The sequence below is a fragment of the Phaeoacremonium minimum genome (assembly GCF_000392275.1).
Source record: "Phaeoacremonium minimum UCRPA7 unplaced genomic scaffold PA7_03_scaffold_348, whole genome shotgun sequence".
NCBI lineage: Eukaryota > Fungi > Ascomycota > Sordariomycetes > Togniniales > Togniniaceae > Phaeoacremonium > Phaeoacremonium minimum.
Window position 1 is genome coordinate 110,194 of NW_006921252.1, and position 21,322 is coordinate 131,515.

Consider the following 21,322-nt stretch of genomic DNA (forward strand, 5'->3'; position numbering starts at 1 on the left):
TCTGAGTGCCGAGTCCGTCAGCATCGGGTGCCGGCGGCCGCGAATTCAGATGCTCTGTCTCTAGATACCCGCCCACATGTTATAAGGGGAGGGGGGAAAGGCGGGCACATTAGCGATTTGGGGTCGGCAACGGCCGTCAAATACATGTAAGCGGAAGCCACTCGACTACCAGACGACTTAGGATGTGGGAAGCCGGGAGATCGGTTTGCAACTCGATCACGAATGGCAGTCATGCTGTCGCAAATTGGACTAGCCGACCGGCATCGAACACATTGCGACCTCGCAATGCCAAGCAGTTGGAATCCCGCCTTTTGCGGTAAGGAAGAGTAGGTAGCACTTGTATTGTGCGTTGCACAACGGTGATAGACAACATCTTTATACGAGCTGACAGGCTTGAGGGCTACGAGTCGCAATCCGGGAAACAAGACGTGATAGTTATTCGGGTTATAAGCCGTGTTTATCTATCGACGGACTTCGATGTTGCTCCGCCATCCGGTCAAATGGTCTGACTGGCGAGGGCTGCATCGGTGGTGCAAATGCTGGAAAGGGCCTGGTTCATGCCTCTCATCACATGGGCCATTTTCCCAGTTGATGAAAGACCCCTCAATCCTATCGACCAAGATTGTGTGGTGGTTGATTGGCTGGTTACGAGCTGGGAAGCCTGGCTTGACTAGACCGGATACAAATGCTTGTGATATCGCTGACCATCAATCCACTGAACCCCATAACTACCCGAGCGACGCCTGCAGCTGACATACATTCCGAATCCAGAGGTCTCATGCGAGAGGAAGATTGCGGACTTAATGCTCAGGTAGGTGCCCGGTGCGCATAGAATTCGTGAGCATGAGGATGCTCGCAGTCTCAGCATTCTGCTGGCGCTACATTAACAGAAATCCAAAAAGATGCGCGTGTCAATAATAGTACATCGGTACCGGGGAGATGATCTCTTTACAATAAGATCGTAACGAGATCTCGGGGGCCGAATAGGGATGCGAGAGAAAGTCGTTTGCGGTAGTTGACGCGATTTCCCGCACTCCAGGCCCCGATGTGCCAAAAGCATGTGAAGTCATCCTGCGTGGAGGAGCACTAACTGGTCTGGGTACCCCGATTGCGAGGTGCCGTTAGTGGCTGTTAGTGACCCCGGTCGGCCGTCATGCACCTCTCCGCCTCCGCGCAGCTCCCACCCCATGCCGCCCCCTGTTCACTGCTTGATTGATTGCTTGATTCCAGATGGTTGAGGGGGGATTCAAGTGCTGCGAAGGCACAGATAGCAGAAAAAAGGTTAATTCCTCACAAACGTGCTATGTAAGCTTTGGGAATCCCTCCCAACAATGCGCTTCAGGATAAGCTGCTGACAGACAGGACTGCCGGGTTAGCGGTCAGTTGGGGTACGCAACAGTTTCTCCTCCTTTAGAACGTCGGTACCTACCAATTTCAAACTTATAATCTCCCCAGGACGCTCCCACAAAGTTGGAGTTGGGGGAACGGAGGAGTAGGCCTCTTTCTGGTTACGCCTCTCGTGTTAGCGTGCGTCTTCTGTCCTTGTGCGAAAAGCCACAGCCAAGCTGCACCCCCTCCTGTCGCCTCCTCCTCGACGTCAATTAGAAAGAAAAAAACGTCCCAGAGAAGCCGAGCAAGCCTCTTTCCTGCTGCATTGCCCCAGCTTTGGTGCTACCGCTGTCCGCTATAGAGCTGCTGTGAGTGGCTGCTTGGAATGCCACTCGGGCTACTTTGACTACTCCAAGCCGAGGCCCTCGGAGTCTCCACCCTTGTGACTTACCTTGCCCCAGAAAACCTCCACGCCCAGCGGACATAGTTGCTAGACCGCGGCCTGCCGCCCCCTTTGGAATTGAGTCGCCGTGCTCTAAATCAAGGGCTATCTCCACGGCGGCGGCAGGTACTTGGACTTGAGTCTTCTCCTCCTCCTCTTTTAAACGACTTTGTATACGTCTGTGCCGACCTCCACAGTTGCCCTTTTATCTCCACGGCGAGCTTCACCCGCCAGACCTTGGGACACTTCACTTGTATAGCTAGCTTACTTGCTACTATCCAGGCGACATCATTGATATACTTGAGCGTCGAGGTCCCAACCTCTAGAGGTTCGTGTGGTTCAATCCCGTTTCTGTAGGTATGGCACATCTAACATCGCTCCAAGACCGCAGTCATGGCTCCCATCAACAAAGAAACGGACGCCTACATCAATAAGATCGCACAGCCGCCTCCGCCGGGCTCTCCGTATGCTGTCCCCGTGCCCGGAACCGAGCGCGAAGGCCGCACCGCCATCTATCGTCACTGGCGCTTCCGTGACAGCCCTCTCCTCGAGACCTACGAACCACACAGCCAGACTCTGCATGACCTATTCGAGAACTCCTGGACAACGAGACCGAACAAGCGCTTCTTGGGATGGCGCCCATGGAATCCAACTAGCAAGACATGGGAGAACAAGTACGTCTGGATGACCTACGCCGAAGCTGCGGAGCGGAGGAAGAATCTAGGTGCTGGTATCGTCGAACTCCACCATCGCATTGGCGTCACGGGCGATAATTACGGCGTTGGATTATGGGCGCAGAATCGACCGGAATGGCAAATCACTGGTCCGTTGCAATACCCGTCACCAAGTCATATCTAGTTGGATATGCTAACAATATTACAGAATTGGCGCTTGTCTCCCAATCGCTATATCCAGTATCACTATACGAGACTCTTGGGCCGGAAACCTCTGAGTACATCATTAACCATGCGGAACTGAGCGCCGTTATCTGCTCCTTGCCGCATATCCCGACCCTTCTAAAGCTGGCCCCTCGTGTCCCAGCCATGAAATTCATCATCTCGTTGGATCCCTTGGATGATGGCGAGATGGCTGGCCATTCAAAGCTGGCCCTTCTCAATAAGATGGCCGCCGATGCTGGTGTTCAGATCTACTCTATGACCGGGGTGGAGGCTATCGGAGCCAAGTCAGGACGCCCAATGCATCCGCCTAGGAAAGAAGATATTGTAACCATTAATTATACATCGGGGACCACGGGTGATCCGAAGGGAGTCGTCATTACCCACGGAACCGCAGTTGCGGGCATTGCGGCTGCGCGCTCGAACGCTACTGTCCAAGACTACGATGTTCACATATCTTATTTGCCTCTCGCCCACATCTACGGCCGAATGGTGGATCAAACTGCAATCGCAACAGGTGCTTCCATTGGTTACTTCCATGGAGATATCACTGGATTAGTCGATGATATGAAGCTCCTACAACCTACCGGCCTCATCTCCGTGCCGCGCCTCTTCAATCGCTTCCAGTCTGCCATTCAGGCCGCGACAGTCGAGGCAGATGGAGTGAGGGGAGCTCTTTCACGTCATGTTATCAACACCAAGAAGGCGTCAATGAAGCTCCCACCAGGGCAGGCGACTAACAAGCACTTCCTCTATGACAGGATATGGACACCGAAGGTTGTGGCAGCCGTCGGGCTTTCGCGCGCTCACTCGATGGTTAGCGGCAGTGCTCAGTTGGATCCCGATGTCCAGGAGTTCCTTCGGGCAGCCTTCGGCCTCAACTTCATTCAAGGCTTTGGAATGACTGAGACTTACGCGGTTGGAACGTGTCAAATCCGTGGTGATTTCAGCACGGGCAACATTGGCGGCCCTTGTCCCTGCGTCGAAATCTGCATCGAGTCAGTGCCCGACCTGGAGTACTGCGTCACCGACAAGCCGAACCCTCGAGGCGAAATGCTTATGAGAGGCCCAGTTCTGTTCAAGGAGTATTTCAAGAATCCGGAGGAGACCAAGAAGACCATCGAGCCTGATGGCTGGTTCCACACTGGCGACATTGTTGAAGTCGACAGCTTGGGCCGCCTCAAGATCATCGACCGGAAGAAGAACGTCCTCAAGCTGGCTCAGGGCGAGTACATCTCCCCGGAGCGTATTGAGAACGTGTACATGGGAAGCTCCAACGTCATTACCATGGCCTATGTCCATGGCGATCCCAAGCAATCTACACTGGTAGCCATCTTCGGCATAGATCCGGTGCACTTTGCGCCTTACGCCAGCAAGATCCTCAAGAAGACCATCTCGCCGGACGACAAGGAGGCTTTGAAGGTCGCTGCCAACGACCCGCGCGTGAGGCAGGCATACCTCAAGCAATTGGACGACATCGGAAAGCGCCACAAGTTCAACAGCTATGAGCGAGTACGGAACTGCTATTTCGATATCGATCCATTCACTATTGAAAATGAGCTGTTGACTCCAACGTAAGTTTTTATTTTTACCCCTCTTATATTACCATGGTGGTTACCTAATGCAACCAATGCTAACACTCATCCAGCCTGAAACTTAAGAGACCTCAGACGGCAAGAGCGTTCCGAAAACAGATCGACGCAATGTACGAAGAGGCCGCCGCCAAGGCTGATTCAAAGGCCAGATTGTAGTTGCGAAGCGTGGTGCTTTGTCTTGTATATTAGTGAAGAAAGAGCTGTCACTTCGAGCTAAGAAGCTACTGTTTCTTGCATTTACGGAGCATGCATCAGACTAGATATACTAGAAAAGATGTTTTGTATATATTATGAACTTAGTATAAGATAACAACCTCGCGTCATGTGGCTGGTCAAACAACTCCATTTATCGTGCATTACACTGGTGCTGCATGGTACAAGTCGATCGCTGCCGCTTGTAGTCCAGGCTTTGGGTTGGCATACCTGGTAGGCTCAGGAGTACAGGATCTCTCTAAAAAAGTACAGCAGCGTCGGGTAGTGCTTTCCTAGGGATCTGACAATGTCGTTTCCGATTTTCAATAGAGTTTTTAGGGTTAATGTTGCGTATTAAGTTTGTCCCTTTTGGGCTTTTGTCGAGTCTTGTAGGAAGCGATCCTTCCTACCTTGTCCGGACAACTTTAAATTGCTAACGACAGTCAACACTGTGAGCTTAATACATCGATACTTACAAGATAGATAGTAATTAGCTGAAGCTGATGTTCCCTTAGGCTAAAATACTGTCACAGCCTTGGGGTCTCGTGTGGCCCATAGCGTAGTTATATAAGTAATCAACAAGATGGCTTCTTGTCATGTGTTTGAGAGTGTTTCTTCTTTTTGCTCTTATAAAGCTGGAAGTGTAGCATGCTGCTAGATATGCAATCGAAGCTGTATATGATATTGAGTAAATCTACCACATAGCCCCGTCGCTACGTGTGTTTGGGTACTGTCAATTATTATGTTTCCCTTTATTACGTGAGGCATCTACTGAACGTTAAGAATCAGCCACAACAACCAACACTTTTCTTACTAAGTCGGTAAAACTGACAAATTTTCATCCAATTGGTGATTTGAGCAGTTTCGTAAATACAGCCTAGTTTTTCAGAGGATTTTCGAGCCTATTATAACTTTTATTGAGCTTTACATAGTCATTATATCATTCTGTAAAGCTCTGTTATATAGAGCCCTGTTAAAGCAGGATAGCGGGACAGCTCGCTGTGGAGTCAGCTGCATGGTCCACTGCACTGTCAACTTGCAGCGCTAGCGCTTAGTCTGTGTGCCCTCTAGAACTTTGATCTCTAGTCTATTCAGTGTATCAAACAAAGAAACCATGATGCTCTTCGCTGCCTTCAGCATCTGCGCAAGATAACCAAGACATAGAAAAAAGCGAAATGCATTCGGCCAGAGCATTTTCTTTGATGCTAAACCAACTAAAACAGCAAATTATCGCAATCAAAATTGTTGCTTATATCTCTTTATTATTTTGAAAAAGCCTAAAATAAGAACATAAATAACACATACTAATAATAATAATAATAATAATAGTTTATAAATTAAAATAAGCTTAAATATCCTTTATTATTAATATTATAAACTTATTTCACTTTAATATCCTATTCAAAGAGTTTTTGATAGATAAATATTGCTTTTTCTCAAATATCGGAATAATAAATAATCCGATACATTGAGCGCTAAATTAGATCTGAATTAGCCTTCAAATAAGTTAGTATCTAATTTCAAAACAACCGTGCTATTTCTTGCAGCATCACTTCAACGTCAACCATTTTCAAGATGACAACATGGCGATGATGTTGTTAGAAGGCGGCGGAAAAGAATTAGACGTCGTTGATTTAACTATTAGCGACGATGACGATGATGGTAACGAGCCTCTTCGACCAGTTAAGAGAGTTAAGACAGGACCTCGTCTGGGCCCGAACGAGCGGTTTGCCTGCCTGACGACGCAGGTGTTCCCTCACCTTGAACATGCTGTTGAGGTTGTCCGAAAAGCCTATCCGGATGGGTATATTAAAGCGCAGGAGGTAGAAAGCGAGGTAGGAATCATTTTGGCGTTCTTTTCTTGGCTCACGACATGCTTATACGTCTTTGCGCGACAGCTCGTCAAGCGCCTAACTGATAATGCCTTCTATGCCGAATTTCACAGGTATAATGGCCGTATATCCTCCGGATTCGAGCGTTCTTTAGCCCGACGAGCTGTGAAAGTAGCACAGGACCTGGCTGCATTACCTGTAAGGCTAAAAAGATGGGTTTGGGGCGAATATAGGCAGCTAATACGAGATATAGGAATATCAACAAAAACCGGCCTCTGTACCGAGACCGTCAAGCCCTCCACGATCGAAATCATCAGCTCCCCCTACCACCCCTCGTCTGGCGCAAGTGAAGACAGTTGAACAAGCTACTTCTCCCACCAATTATCGATCTCGAGCGAAAGCCGATGCTTTGCGATCCGCCCCTGCTCCAACGGTAACAGAAAGCAAAAATGAGGGCGTATCGAGATATCTCGCGCTCTCCACCCGACCATATCGCGATGCCCAGGAACGGGAAAGCGCAGTCCGGTGGAGTCGCCAGCTACACAACCCTCAAAACCACGACGATATACCGGAGGACGTGAAATTACCAGTAGTACTGCATGTGGACTTCAGCCAACATGAAATGCGCCATGTTCAGCGTGTCGCGAGGGAGCACTTGGACCTACCCACCGCGACGGACAAAGACCCCGCCAAGGACCTGATGAAGCTGCTTAAGAAGAACAAACATCATTTGCCGCACATTATACGCGCGCTTACTCGTGTGGGAGGTCCGTTAGCCCATCGCCAGCCAACTGATGTTGAGAGCTTTATGAAAGATATCTCGAACCGAGCCATTTCGAAGAACTCGCAGATCTTGACGCTTGCTCGTGATCAATATGATGTGCACGGCAACGCTCAGCGACAAAGCAGCCTGTCCAATCTATTATTGGCGCGGGAGCTGGTGGGTCACAAGTCACGTTTCTTAGGCAATAAGAACTTCAGCAATGAGTTCAAGAAGCTTAGAGAGGATGGCTTAGAACTGAGAATAGAATGGACAAATTGTGCTGGTGATATCACAGCGATCACATGGACTTCAGACCGAAGCTTCATCTGTGGCACGACGACACATTCTGACTCCCACAACCAGCAGTACAACAAGGCAGGGAACTTTCTTCTCGGATCGACCTCTTTAGGCACCCTTCGTGCTTATCCTGATCATCGAATTCCTCGACCCATTGTCTCTAAGGGAGATAATTCCACGGAAGAGATGAGAAGAAGTCAGGATCCGTGGATTTACTCGTCTGTTGTAATGGCTGATTACGACCCTGTGCATGATCATGCATATACCTCCAGCTTCGATGGAACTGTCAAGGTCTGGAAAGTAGATCCATCCGGTGCGGGCCTGAACCATCTTGGAACCTGGTATCATGGCGGTCATGTACAATTCGTACAGGTCTCCAAGCATCCTAGTGGGATGGTCGCGACTGCCGCCGATGTTCCATCAGCAGCCGTTCGCATCTACCGGGTTAATGAGCAGAATATTTCTGCCAGCCCACATCAGTCTTACGATTGTACCCGAGCTCTCAACCTGGCTGGAGAGCCACTGCCTCTGGAAGGGTGGGCATATATGCCAGCAGCGATCAAATGGGGCTTGTCCGAGGGTGTGGAACACCTGCTTCTAGTCGGATATTCTCCACGAAGTCTCACTAATGATGAGAATGATGTACCCGAAGATAAGCTCAAGACCGGCGAGATCTGTCTGTGGAACGGTCTGGATGGTAGGCGCGCTAAGATAACAACGGCGTCCATGCAGAACGTGTTCGAAGTCGAGTGGCATCCTTCTCAGCCATGCTTTATCGTAGCTACATCCCCCACAGGTCTCAAGGTCGAAGGCGGCACTCGTACACAGATCCAAATCTTCAAACCCTCTGATAATGTCGAGTTCGGATTCGGCTTTAGTACGGTCAAAACACTAGACTGTCCTGGTCTAGACATCAACGAACTCGCAATCAGGTATGCTTTGTCTTCCTTCGCTTGAACAAGGCGCCAACTGACTGGCTGTTAGGCCAAATGCAATTGATAGTGTTTACGTTGCAGCAGGCTGTACAGATGGCAAAACTTACATCTGGGATGCCACTAAGAGTGGCGAGTCAGACAAGCCCATCCATGTGCTTCGTCATGGCAGTAAGTTTGAAGAAGACTTTCTTTGTTATATAGTTTGCTGAACAAAGCCCAGAACCAACGGAGGAACTCCCACCCGGTGCCGAGAGAGAATTGGAGGACACAGGGGTCAAGTTCACAGCCTTCGGAACTAGCCCTGATCGTTTCTATACTGGCTCGTCCGATGGTGTCGTCAAGGTTTGGAATATCAGAAATCGTAAGCATCCGCTGGTCCGGGTACTTCTCGAGGCACCGGCACAGATTTCCTACGGAAAGTTCTCGCCGGATTACTCGAAGTTGATCATCGGAGACGCTAGTGGTCGTGTGTTTCTGTTGTCAGTCGACAACAATGAAGAGAAACCCGCGGACTTTATCAACCTTCCAGGACCTAATGGTCCTCGGCGCATAAGACGCCCAAAACCATTCATACCTCATCCGCCGCCACCCCGACCGCCTCGGGAGGGTGGTATGGAGATTGACGGAGACGAAGACGATTCAATGGCCGGAAACAAGCAAGCCAAGGCATACCTTGCATCAGGTCAGCTAAAGCTTACGAAAAACCCGGTTATAGGTGCTGTGAAAGGACCTAATTACGCAGAGACGGGCTTGTTCCGCAAGGAAGCCTATCTCAACCAAGACCCAGCCGGCGCAATGCTGCCTCAATGGGATTTGAAGCAACAGGAGATGCAGAAGCTGCAAGCCAGATACGGCATGCCTCCTATTGTAAGGAAAGCACGAGAAGTGAGAGGTCACGAGCGTGCTCTTTTCCAACACGACAAGAACGCCGCGTTGGACCTTCATATCGATTCTCTCCCTCGGGAGACGCGACTCCAGCTAGAGTGGTCCAAGGTAGACTTGGATACCCAGGAGCCGGATTACGGCTTCGAATACGAAGAGGAGTTTTGACTCCCAATGTCAGCTACGTGTGACGAATCTATGTAAATATGGACGAGACTACATCTGTCAAAGGCAGATTCTGTCTCTTGGCTTCAGGAGTTAAGGTAGATACCACGAGGCATGAAGGAATACCCAAAATCAAATGAATGAATCTGTAACATGTCTCGAATGTGACTGAGCACTCGCCATGAATCCACATGTATAACTCGGGAATTCTCTGTGAAATTGTTGGCAACATGAGTTAAATCATGTCATAAGTACTGAATTTGACATTGAAATAGTTTGGTGTCCTATTTCTTGAGAGGCTGCGGAGTTATAAGCTTCGGTTGTGGTTTTCTAATGTCTATGCCTCCCTGAACCTTGAATGCAGTCTTGTCGACATTGAGCGATTCAGAGAGCGCAAAGAGCGCATGCCAACTTTGGATTTGTGAGACTACTGACAATAACCAGAGCATATCTAGTGCTCGATTAAATGCTGATTCTAGGTGGACAAAACCCATCAATTCCATGTAGAAATGCCCTGGAAAACGGATCAAAAATAATCAAGTTATTAGTATCTAGAAACAACACCGAATTAGAAATATTGATAATACGAACCACGCTCGCATTACCTATTGAAGGACATTCAGTGATCAAGTGTTCTATAACTCTCTCACCCAATGGTATCGCCTTCAAATCACGGGTACAGATTGCCCACCGGTCTCCAATATGTCTAACTTCCGCCGACTTAGTACTTCACGCCACGGCATCCATTTCCGTTCCATCATCCCGTGTAATCCCCACGACCGGCATCTATTCACTATGTAGATGATGACATATTCTCATGCGGCGATTGGGTAGTTAATGGGCATATGCACATGCACTGCTCCCAAGTCATCGTCTTAGGTCATGGCGACGGAATGCCTGTCCTTAGTCAAGCCGTGTAACACTCCATCGCCGCTTTTACCACCACCAGGCCCAATGAGGGCCAAGACATGTCAGCCTCTTTCAACGATTCGTAGCGGACACTGGCATATGACCGAACTTTGCTCCGAGTGGTCCAGGCGCCTCGAGGTCGCAAAATACGTACGATGCACTTGAAGATATTGAAGCATGTCACGTATGAAGGGATTCAAATACAACAAAATATCATATATTAGGTATCATGCCCTACCTCCCATACAAGGAGTCCAAAGCATGTCAGTCGCATAGTTGCGTAGCTGTTCCAATGCTAATGATGTCGACCATGTTGTGTGCTCCTCAGAATTGAGCACTGGCCGCTGTTTTCCTTGTCCATGTCCGTCCCTTATCAAAACGACGCCTCCTATCCGCTCAAAATAAAAGGCTTCCACAAAAGGGAAACGATGCTAGGTACATTTACTCATACATCCTCTAGTCCACGAAGCCGAATCCTCGCTACGGGGAACGTCTTATCCCTTCATTTATCCTGTTTCCTTCGCAAACAGCTTGAAGGGCAAGCACCCGTCATAATCTGTAATAGAACAACAAGGCTATCCGTCGTAAAGCCCCGAGAATTAAGACTGAGAGAACAGCACTGTCAAGCGCTGGCGAAGTTGTCGCTCCAAATAAGATGGGTGTATTCATCAACGTCGTTTGATTGGCGGGCGGGCTGAAAGGCTCTCGAGATGTCACCATATCGACTTGCCCTGATTCTTACCAAACCGCGCCAGTAGTGCACTGCACAACCTGCAGAACATCAATGCGTCTCATATTTAAGACGCGCGTAGATGTCATAGCCGTAATCGAAAGTGACCAAAATCTTCACAATCAAGTAGACTGTCATGGCAGACGAAGATGAATGTTCACCGATAGAGATCAATCAGGCATAAACTTCAGTATGGCGGATTGGTGGTGGCAGACTCAGGAGCTGGAAATGAGAAGCCGGGAGGGAAGATAGGCATGCCGTTGGGACCTATGGCAAGGCCGAAGGGGAAGCCTGGAACGGCGGATTGAGCATCGTGGGCTTTGCTGTCGCCGATGTTGTCATCGCGACGATTATCCCGGCCTCCACCTCGTCTACCATGTCGGCCACCAAAATGACCGCCACTGTTGTTTGTTGGAGTGTTATCATCAGAATCTCGGCGGCTTGACTTGGGTCCGTTGCTACCGCCCTTGTCGGTCTGCATTCGCCGGCTGATGGCCTTTGACGAGACACCAGCACCGATTTCAATATCGGGTTCTTCAACTACTAAGCCAGTGACGATAGGCTTCCCTCCGCTGCCGCCATATGGAGCCGTGAGCATCCATTTTCGATCAGCTTCGGTCAGTTTGCTGATGGGAATAACACTGATGCCGGTTTGATAGTCACTGCAATCTCTGGGACCGAAGCCAACACCCCAGCGTGTTCGCAGTTGCATGTCTGTGCTTCTACTATCCTCCATACCCTCCTTGGCGCTCATTGCATCCTTGCGGGTATACATCTTGACGAAGGCATGACGCTTCTCCTTGTTTACGATGCAAGTCTGCACTTCACCATAGCGATTGAAGATGTTACGCAGTTCAGCTTCGGAGCAGGTAACACCTCCTACAAAGAGAGTGCGGCTTAGTACCTTGATGTGACCATTGGGGATGGACGAATCGTATTCAACCCATTTGTGTTCTTGCAAGGCTGATATGTCGCCCTGTGGGCTGCCATGGCCAGGTGGAGATCGCTGCCGGTAGTCGGAGCCTCGGCCACGGCCCCGATCCCGATCATCTAAACGACCACGACCAGGTGAATTACGACCAAAATCGCCAAACCTGCGCTCGTCCCGGCCTCGGGGAGAGTCATGAGCGTCCCAATGGCGCCCTGGCGATCGCGAACGAGACCTGCCACGGGCTCGGTTGGGGGATCTTATGGAGTCATGATAGCCATTACGGTCACGTGGGTCTTCGGTTCGGGGTGCATCCCAACCGGCACCCGGAGGGACGGAATAAGAACTTTGGCTTGGTTGAGGAACCTGTGGCAATGGTGCCTGGGGGGCAGCATTGTTGCCAGTGAGCTGTCCGATAATGGTGCTTATCTTGTCAACTGGGATACCCTGGGCGAGCAGGGTTTGGATGAGCATCAAGTTCTTCTGGAGATTGGGGTCCGAACCACCTGCTTGCGCGGCCGGTGCATTACCAAGGAAGCCGTTCGCAAGGTTACCTGCAACATTAGTTGTGCTTGAGGGTTGAACTTGGGGAGGTTGAAACTGCGGCGGCATGAATGGCATTGGTGGCGGATTTACGGGTTGAGCCAGTGGCTGAGAGGTCGGCAGGAACGGCAGACCTGGTTGCGAAGTACTCATGAGAGAGGGAGGCATGATAGGGTTACTAGGCGGCGCAGAATAACTATACGGCGCTGCCGGAGCTGGCACGCTTGGAGCACTCTGTGCCGAGGTGGTGTTCTGCCGTGCAATGTTGGCGAGCGCCTCCATGATGTTGGTGGGGAGGGCCGAAGGTGCCGAAGTTGCCGGCGTCGGCCGGTTGTTCAGGGAAGCTAGCACATTAGGCGGTGGGCTTCCTGGGGGAGTAGTCGACTCTTCTGAAGAAAATACTCCGGTTAGATAGATTCCAGTCAAGGCAAGCAATCGTGCCTGTCAAGAAAGAGAAAGAAAAGTCAGGACCTACTTGGTGGCGGTGGTGCGCTCAACTTCTCCTTGAAGGACTCGAGCATCTTCGGCGGAAATGTTTGACCCTTTTCCCAGATATCAACGAGCTTCTTAATTTTCTCCTACAGGTGCGCGGGATGTGAGTGTATGTCTTAGAAAAATGAAATGGATAGCATAGCAAAAGAAGGCCGAGCCCCTGGTAGAGAGCAGATTCCGAGTTCTTCTCATGGAGGCATCATGTTGGGAAGTTGCATCTCAAGCAGCATATAGCGAGTCTAACATACCTTTTGATCTTCTGGGGCAGAGGAAATTATGTCGTTCATCAACACCGGCATCAGCTCAGTTACTCTGTGGACACCGGCGCCATACGTGCCATCTTGGGCGGCGCTGCTGACAACCTGGCCTTGCTGTTTGGCCTGGTCCATCCATTTGCGAGTTACAGAGTCTACGACGTAGAGCACTCCTAGCTTGTGAGTGCCGGGTGTCTTCTTGAAGTGAGTATATATCTTCTGGATCAGTACAGATTCGGACTATCAGCGCAAGTGAGGTTAGCAAAACAGTCAGTGATACGCCGTCGAACCTACGGAACGCATCGTACCTGGACGTTGGCCACACAAAGGGTGGTGATGGCGTTGATCTTGGAGCCCGATACACCGGGTGGCTTCAGAGCAAGCATGGCTTGCAGGCCGGTTTCTAGTTCTGCTACGGCAGAAGACATGATGATGTCCTGGAGGGGTTGCGAAGGACCACACAGTCGATGAGATAGATGGTTATGACCCGGCTGAGCAGCCTTGTTTCTGTACGTACGAAGTGCACCACCAGATGGATCACGCTAGGTCATCAACCTCGAGGTACGGTGAGGTGAGGGCGGGAGGGGGAATATGATGATATACGACTTGAGGCCACAAAGAGCGTCAAAAGTGGGCCTGGCGACCGAACCCGTCGAGATTACAGAGCGCTGGTGGTAGGTCGTCTTTTTCTACTACCAGCGACAGAATCAAGACCACCTGCAAGAGGAGGGAAGTGTACGAAGGCGCGTCCGCAGAGTAAAAAAAGACAGAGAGCAGATTAATGCGCGATTATGTACGTTGCATGATCATCAGCGAGAGCGCGCTGTCCAGGCTCGTACGAACAAGCAGCAGATGGCTGATCGCAGATTACCTGCGCGGCCAGACGAGACCCTAGGAGACCCTAGATGGAGAATACTGAGGCTACTGTGTTCTGCAGGCAGAAGGGCAATACGAGAGACGACCGTCCTTTGGCTCCTTCCTGATGGGCTTCTGATACGATGGAGAGGTTACGGAAGATGGAAGATGATGGAGGGAAGAGACGCTGATGGTTTTCCGTTTGGGTTGCTGATGGTTTGATGCGAGAAAGAAAGAGTGGAAGAGAGGGAGGGAAAAATGAGGAGGAGTTTGATGGCGAGGGGCAAAGAAAGTGTTTCGGCGTGAGAGGAGGCCAGTGAGTGGCTGGGGAAAGTGCTGAGGAAAATTGCTAAGCCGGCCACGACTGCTTTGCTGACTGGATTGATGGGTGCCACTGGTGCCACTGGGTGAGGTGGAGCTTGTCAGGTGCAGGAGCACAAGCACGTGCCATGTGCGCTAAGATCCTTTCCTGCCAGCCTACCTACCTACAGTACCTTGAGCACTCATGCAGCCTCAGGTCGCTAAAACAAGTGTTCCGAATTTCGGGGCCAGGTGCCTACTACACTAACAAAGGACAGATGGAGCCCGGCTATGGACGGATACTCTCTCTGCTTGGCTTTGCTCGTCGCAGGTACCTAGTTTCTCTTTGACGGGCCCTGGAAGATCTTTCTTTGTATGGTTGTCGTTGTCAATATTGTCTTTCCCAATAGGAGTGAAAACCAATGGAGATAGTAAGTATTGAACCTATTGCAGTGATTCGTCGAGCATAAGCCTGCAGATGGTTCTGAATGACCCTCAAGCAGATACGGCGCATGCATGTCTATTGAACAAATTCTGACGTCAATATCGCCGGACAGCTCTACCCTAGAGTTCATACATGTACGTACAGTACGTGTGTCGTGCCGACGGTGCTAAAGAGTACCTTAGCTTATCCGGTCGGCAGGATATGTTCCAGTGAACATAAAAATCTATTGCAGTCGACTTAGGGCCTCACAGCGTTCACTCATATTTGATTCGGCTTCTCGCTATGACTATGTGAATCTCAATTGAGTCGTGTAGAGACAATCGCAAAGGGTGTCTATGAAGTTTGACTGTAGCAATTGACTGCAAGGTAGGAACATTGGAAGTGAGAAATCAATACCGAGGCTGTCAACAACAAAACCCGCAACTCATTGGGGATGGGACTGCTCAAGGTAGGTAGGCTTGTAGGTGCTGTACTGCCCGTTTGGGTTGGTGGCACTTGTCGGTTTTGCAGCAACTTCCGTCATCCCGGCGCAGTAACCGCAGGTAGCCCGGCCCTTTTTTTCTTGCTGCGCTTTTTTTCGAAGCTCTTCCTAAAACCATTATCTGTTCCGTATTCCCGCCATCTTTCTTTTCCTAGCCTTTCACTTCACCAATCCAATCCTATCTGATCTAGTCCATGATGGCCTCTGCCTTGCGTCTCGGTTCGTCCGCCCTGAGAACTTCTCTCAGGGCTCCTGCCTTCACTGCTCGAAGCGCCGGCTTCAATGCGGTCCGATGCTACTCAGCAAAGACCCAGGTTAGTTTCCCGCCTCCTGCCCGTAATCGATATGCCTTGGACCCAATGCTGATGCCTTTTCCCCAGACTCTAAAGGAGCGCTTCGCTGAGCTTCTGCCCGAGAAGATCGAGGAGATCAAGGCTCTCCGAAAGTCAGTTTCATCCCTATTCCTCCTTGCACGTGAAGGGTTAACAAAGCTGACGTCTTGCTTCCTATCTACAGAGAGCACGGCTCCAAGGTCATCGACAAGGTCACTCTTGACCAAGTATATGGCGGTGCCCGTGGCATCAAGGCCCTAGTATGGGAAGGTTCCGTTCTCGACTCTGAGGAGGGCATCCGCTTCCGTGGCAAGACCATTCCTGAATGCCAGGAGCTGCTCCCCAAGGCTCCCGGCGGCAAGGAGCCCCTTCCTGAGGGTAAGCCACCAGAACAGAACACCCAGTTTGATGAGGCTGTTGCTAAGTGAATCAGGTCTCTTCTGGCTTCTCCTGACCGGCGAGGTCCCCACCGAGCAGCAGGTCCGCGACCTGTCCGCCGAGTGGGCTGCGCGATCCGATCTCCCCAAGTTCGTCGAGGAGTTGATCGACCACTGCCCGACCGATCTCCACCCCATGGCCCAGTTCTCTCTTGCGGTTACTGCTCTCGAGCACACCTCCTCGTTCGCTAAGGCTTATGCCAAGGGTATCAACAAGAAGGAGTACTGGGGCTACACCTTCGAGGACTCCATGGACCTGATTGCCAAGCTGCCTACGATCGCTGCCCGCATCTACCAGAATGTCTTCAAGGGAGGCAAGGTCGCTCCTGTCCAGAAGGACAAGGACTACTCTTTCAACTTCGCTAACCAGCTTGGCTTCGGTGACAACGCCGACTTCATTGAGCTGATGCGCCTATACCTGACCATTCACACCGACCACGAGGGTGGCAACGTCAGCGCCCACACCACTCACCTGGTTGGAAGTGCCCTGAGCTCCCCCTTCCTGTCTCTTGCTGCTGGTCTGAACGGTCTCGCTGGTCCCCTGCACGGTCTGGCTAACCAGGAGGTGCTCAACTGGCTCACTGAGATGAAGAAGAGCATCGGCGATGACCTTAGCGACAAGGCTATCACCGACTACCTCTGGTCTACCCTGAACGGCGGTCGTGTCGTTCCCGGCTACGGCCACGCTGTTCTGCGCAAGACTGACCCCCGTTACATGGCTCAGCGCAAGTTCGCTCAGGGTAAGCATCATCATGCAATCTCCACGCGATAATATGCAGTGCTAACGAAAGCTACAGAGAAAATGCCCGAGGACCCCATGTTCAAGCTCGTCAGCCAGGTTTACAAGATTGCTCCCAAGGTTCTCACAGAGCACGGCAAGACCAAGAACCCCTACCCCAACGTCGATGCCCACTCCGGTGTTCTCCTGCAGTACTATGGCCTGACTGAGGCCAACTACTACACTGTTCTCTTCGGTGTCTCAAGAGCCATTGGTGTCCTGCCGCAGCTGATCATCGACCGCGCGGTCGGCGCTCCCATCGAGCGCCCCAAGTCCTTCTCTACCGAGAAGTGGATCGAGATCTGCAAGAAGCTGTAAATGGGGAGAACATTCACTAAACGAACGGGGACGCGAGGCATTTGTCGCGGGAGCATTTAGATAGACTGGATTGGACTCTACAGGTGCTATTGACAAAAGGGGGTGGATATAACAGCGCTTGGAGAGATACCCATCCCTTTGCGCTTGTACTACTATCTCAATCTGTATACCAGAGCAAATAAATTTTGATATCTTTTCTAAAGGCATGCTCTACGCTCACGTCTCACCAAGTGACGTTACCTGTGTCCGCGCCGGCACAGCGCATACCTTCGTGCGCTTGGCGCCTCTTTCCGAGACTACGATCTCGTATTCAAACCTGGGAAGAAACACCGGTATGTACACGAGTGACATTATTCAAACACTTCCATGCGCGCGCAGACTGTTGTGTATCCAACGTAAGTTGGTATGCTTCTCAGCTCATCGGGCTTTCCTGGGATTTTCCCCAATGGCGTCCGGGACATTAGGGCGGGCGGGTGCGCACGGGGCGCCGACACCGCTGGAGGTCCCCAAAAAGCAACCCCAAAGCGTGAATTGCGTTGAGGACGCTCAATGGTTGAGAGCAAGGGTAACGGGGCCATGTTGGGCGCAGGCAAGTGTGGAGGGGGAGACTTCAGCCCACTACAAAATTTTATAGTGAGGGGAGGTAGCTAAATGCCCTAAGTCCAGCGCTGAGCTTGCTGAGGTACGGCAGGCTTACGCCCGAAGGAGCATGGCCGCCCAGGCCAGCTTCCCCCTCGGATCCCCATGGGAACCAATGATTGCTGACCGGCCAGGGCTCGCCTTCCAGGGGGTTGGATTGTATTTTGGGGAACAAAGAAAAGGGAATTCCCGCCTGTGCAACATCAGCCTTCATTGTCCTTTTTGCCCTGTCGCACGAAGACTGTCGAGACATAGTTCTGTCATCTTCGCATCCCATCTCACCTTTGCGAGTCATCAAGTCGCCGCCTCGTAAGTTGAACACTGATCAATCGTATTCATTTGCCCCTCAGCGCAAGCTCAGAGAGCTGTTCTGAAGCTCTCTTATGGGGCGGTGCTCATTGGCCCATCGGCTAACACGTGCGAAGAAAGCAGGTCGGAACTGAGCAGCTGCACATCCCGCGGGATATCCTCGAGCATCCACTCCACGATTTCATCATAACCGAAAGGCCATTCTTTCTAGCTCCCGCATCATCTGCCGTCCGATAAAGACGACCGTAGTACCGAGCTCTTTCTCCGAATAGCTTCTCGCTCGTCTTATCTCTTCTCCCCTCGTTCTCCTCTCCTCTTCGCGAAGAAGCACCCTCTTCCCTTGGTCAGGGCCCCTTTCCGTCAGCAAACCCCCAAGCCATGTCCGCCGTCGTCACCGTGCCGACTCCGGCTCCGGAGAAGACCAAGCTGGAGAAGAAGCCGATCAAGTTCTCCAACCTGCTCCTCGGAGCCGGCCTCAACATGTTCGAGGTCACCACCCTCGGCCAGCCCCTCGAGGTCACAAAGACCACCATGGCTGCCCACCGTGGCGACGGCTTCATGTCCGCCCTGGGCCGCATCTGGGCCCGTGGTGGTGTGCTAGGCTGTAAGTAGCTTCCCAGTGGCCGCATAGATGCCTTTGCCGGCAATTCTGCTCCTTCCAGGAAGGGAAGAGTTCTGCGGGGATATACAGTATCAGAGATGCTAACGTACCACCTTCTGTCTAGTCTACCAGGGTCTCATTCCCTGGGCCTGGATCGAGGCCTCCACCAAGGGAGCGGTGCTGCTCTTCGTCGCCTCCGAGGCCGAGTTCTACGCTCGCAGCGCGGGCGCCTCTGAGTTCGTCGGCGGCATCACGGGCGGTGTGACGGGCGGTGTGGCGCAGGCCTACGCGACCATGGGCTTCTGCACCTGCATGAAGACGGTGGAGATCACCAAGCACAAGATGGCCTCGTCGGGCCAGAAGGTCCCCGGCACCTGGGCCACCTTCATGGACATCTACCGCCGCGAGGGCATCCGCGGCATCAACAAGGGCGTCAACGCCGTCGCCATCCGCCAGATGACCAACTGGGGCAGCCGTTTCGGCTTGTCGCGTCTGGCCGAGCAGGGCATCCGCAGGGTCCGTGGCAAGGGCGAGGGCGAGAAGCTCACGGCTGGCGAGAAGATCCTGGCCTCGGCTATGGGTGGTGGTCTGTCCGCCTGGAACCAGCCGATCGAGGTCATCCGCGTGGAGATGCAGAGCAAGAAGGATGACCCCAACCGCCCCAAGAAGATGACGGTTGGCAACACCTTCAAGTACATCTACCAGTCCAACGGTATCAAGGGCTTGTACCGTGGTGTCACCCCCCGTATCGGACTGAGTGTCTGGCAGACGGTTTGCATGGTTGCCTTTGGTGACATGTGAGTGATCCCCCAGGATGTTCGGAGAATAAGACGTCGAGTGAGATACTAATCTTTTTTGCAACTGTAGCGCAAAGACATATATCGAAAAGTTGACCGGAGACAAGGTCACTGCGAAGCATTAAGCAGGCGTTTGGGGACATATATGGGTCATCTTGGCTTCGCTTCTGGTTCCTCTATGAAAGACTTATAACGCTAGAGTGTCGCTGACATTCTCATTGTGTTCTTTATCGTGATATTTACAGTTTAGACGGGCTACCTCCAGCCCGGTGTGTCATCTAACTAAGACGGTGTGGACTATGTTAGGCCTGTCTAGGGCGAATAGAACACCATGCGTATAACTTGACGTCGAGCCTAGAAATATGTCTGGGTGGAAATGACTGCTGCACATGCCATATCCCTTGTTGTGTCTGTTGAGTTTTCGGATGCTGCTCTTGCCAGGACTCGAGCACATTCTGAAAATGTGTGTGTACAAGAAACACTGTGGCTATAGGAGTCGTGATGGCCATGCTCTTCGTTGCTAAGCCCCAGCGCTTCTAAGTATCACAATGATGTCTAGTGTGCCCTGATGTTTTGGGTCTTGATACCTATGGGATAAAAATCTGTTCTTGGGAGTCATTCAGCTATTTCCATTAATCAAGGCAGTGAAACTCTCATTGAGACTATCTATGAGACGTACTCCGGCAAATCAAACATTTACGCGGTACAATATTTCGAGGGAAAGGTAGTGGATGACCCTAACAACATATTGGAAATCTATAAACGAATACCTCGCGTGGAGTCTAGACCTGACAGTTGTTGTTTTTGGAAAGGGTTGTTTGTTATGGGCTATGTGGTTTGGTGACAGGAAAGTGTAATTTAATCACCTGGAAATATCAAACTTGGATGGCCATCGGAGATACTAAGCCATGAAACCTCATTCGTAAATACCATGGCAGTTGATGGAAGCAGGACTCTGGCCTAAAACCCGTAAGCTTCTGCACATTCATGGTTTTGGGCTGAATCTGTTGGTAGGAAGTTGAAGTTCTCAATTACAAGTGAAAGACACACAGGTCTTGAATCAAAGCCGAAATATATCATCAAAGATTGCCTCAGCAATGTATGAGTCTCAAAGGCTCAAACTGACATGTGAAGTGACATTATAAGAGTCCAGCAATAAAAAAATGAAAAGGGTGGAAAAGTAGCAAGAGTGCTCTACTTCGATGTGTGCATTGTATAATTGGCACATAAGGCAGTATTAGTCGCTTTGCAAATTTCCTATATCAACACCAGCATACACAGCAAATAGAGCAACATGTGCCTCGCCTTCTCCCTACTGCTCACAGTAACACAGTATGAGCTGCAATGCCTCGCAGTAGCTTGCCAAGCCGCCTGGCTGCGCTTCTAAACTATACTGGGGTAGAACATCTCAAAGGAGGGGAATTGCAGATTTCCCCGCGCAACAAGTGTGAACCCTGCCTTAGACGACGTTAAGATAGACACAAATACAGCGTAATTGTTCATCTATATAGAATGGCCTGTGACTATATTTCTTGATGGCAGGCCGCCACCGACCTCACATGCAGACATAGGTCAATTAGTGGTAGATCCGACAGAGAACGTGGGTTGGGGTCAAAAGCTGTATGGTTCGATCTACTGGTAGATCGCATCTGCCAAGGCCACAATGATGTCGAGAGCAACATGCAGAATTCAGCACAGATCTTGCCTCGAAGTCAGTACACCTCCACCAGGGTAATAAACATTATTTTAGCAAGGTGAATATACCAGAAACTCAGGGTTGGGAATACTTGATCGAGGCTTCGAAGATTCTGTTTAGTTTTATAGCCCCCCTGGTCTTGACAAAAGT

At 51.0% G+C, this 21,322-nt stretch overlaps 5 protein-coding genes across 5 annotated transcripts; 4 read left to right on the forward strand and 1 right to left on the reverse strand.

The window, feature by feature from the left end:
• Positions 1-2,164: 2,164 nt before the first annotated feature.
• On the forward strand, positions 2,165-4,418 carry UCRPA7_4444 (putative amp-binding enzyme protein; the record flags this gene model as incomplete). Its single annotated transcript, XM_007916972.1, has 3 exons — positions 2,165-2,594; positions 2,654-4,241; positions 4,316-4,418. The coding sequence occupies 3 exons, from the start codon at positions 2,165-2,167 to the stop codon at positions 4,416-4,418; spliced, it is 2,121 nt and encodes a 706-aa protein (XP_007915163.1).
• A 3,321-nt stretch (positions 4,419-7,739) lies between these two features.
• UCRPA7_4445 (putative wd repeat-containing protein) lies at positions 7,740-9,331 on the forward strand (the record flags this gene model as incomplete). Its single annotated transcript, XM_007916984.1, has 4 exons — positions 7,740-8,043; positions 8,143-8,278; positions 8,331-8,449; positions 8,502-9,331. 4 exons carry the CDS (start codon positions 7,740-7,742, stop codon positions 9,329-9,331), a joined length of 1,389 nt encoding a protein of 462 aa, XP_007915175.1.
• Positions 9,332-11,154: 1,823 nt separating this feature from the next.
• Positions 11,155-13,612, reverse strand: UCRPA7_4446 (putative nrd1 protein; the record flags this gene model as incomplete). Its single annotated transcript, XM_007917030.1, has 4 exons — positions 11,155-12,449; positions 12,914-13,016; positions 13,179-13,424; positions 13,493-13,612. 4 exons carry the CDS (start codon positions 13,610-13,612, stop codon positions 11,155-11,157), a joined length of 1,764 nt encoding a protein of 587 aa, XP_007915221.1.
• Positions 13,613-15,462: 1,850 nt separating this feature from the next.
• On the forward strand, positions 15,463-17,130 carry UCRPA7_4447 (putative citrate synthase protein; the record flags this gene model as incomplete). Its single annotated transcript, XM_007917006.1, has 5 exons — positions 15,463-15,579; positions 15,646-15,710; positions 15,782-15,975; positions 16,031-16,774; positions 16,832-17,130. The coding sequence occupies 5 exons, from the start codon at positions 15,463-15,465 to the stop codon at positions 17,128-17,130; spliced, it is 1,419 nt and encodes a 472-aa protein (XP_007915197.1).
• A 1,326-nt stretch (positions 17,131-18,456) lies between these two features.
• On the forward strand, positions 18,457-19,480 carry UCRPA7_4448 (putative mitochondrial dna replication protein yhm2 protein; the record flags this gene model as incomplete). The annotated part of the gene is made up of 2 exons (XM_007917031.1): positions 18,457-18,682; positions 18,804-19,480. 2 exons carry the CDS (start codon positions 18,457-18,459, stop codon positions 19,478-19,480), a joined length of 903 nt encoding a protein of 300 aa, XP_007915222.1.
• Between the last annotated feature and the right edge of the window lie 1,842 nt (positions 19,481-21,322).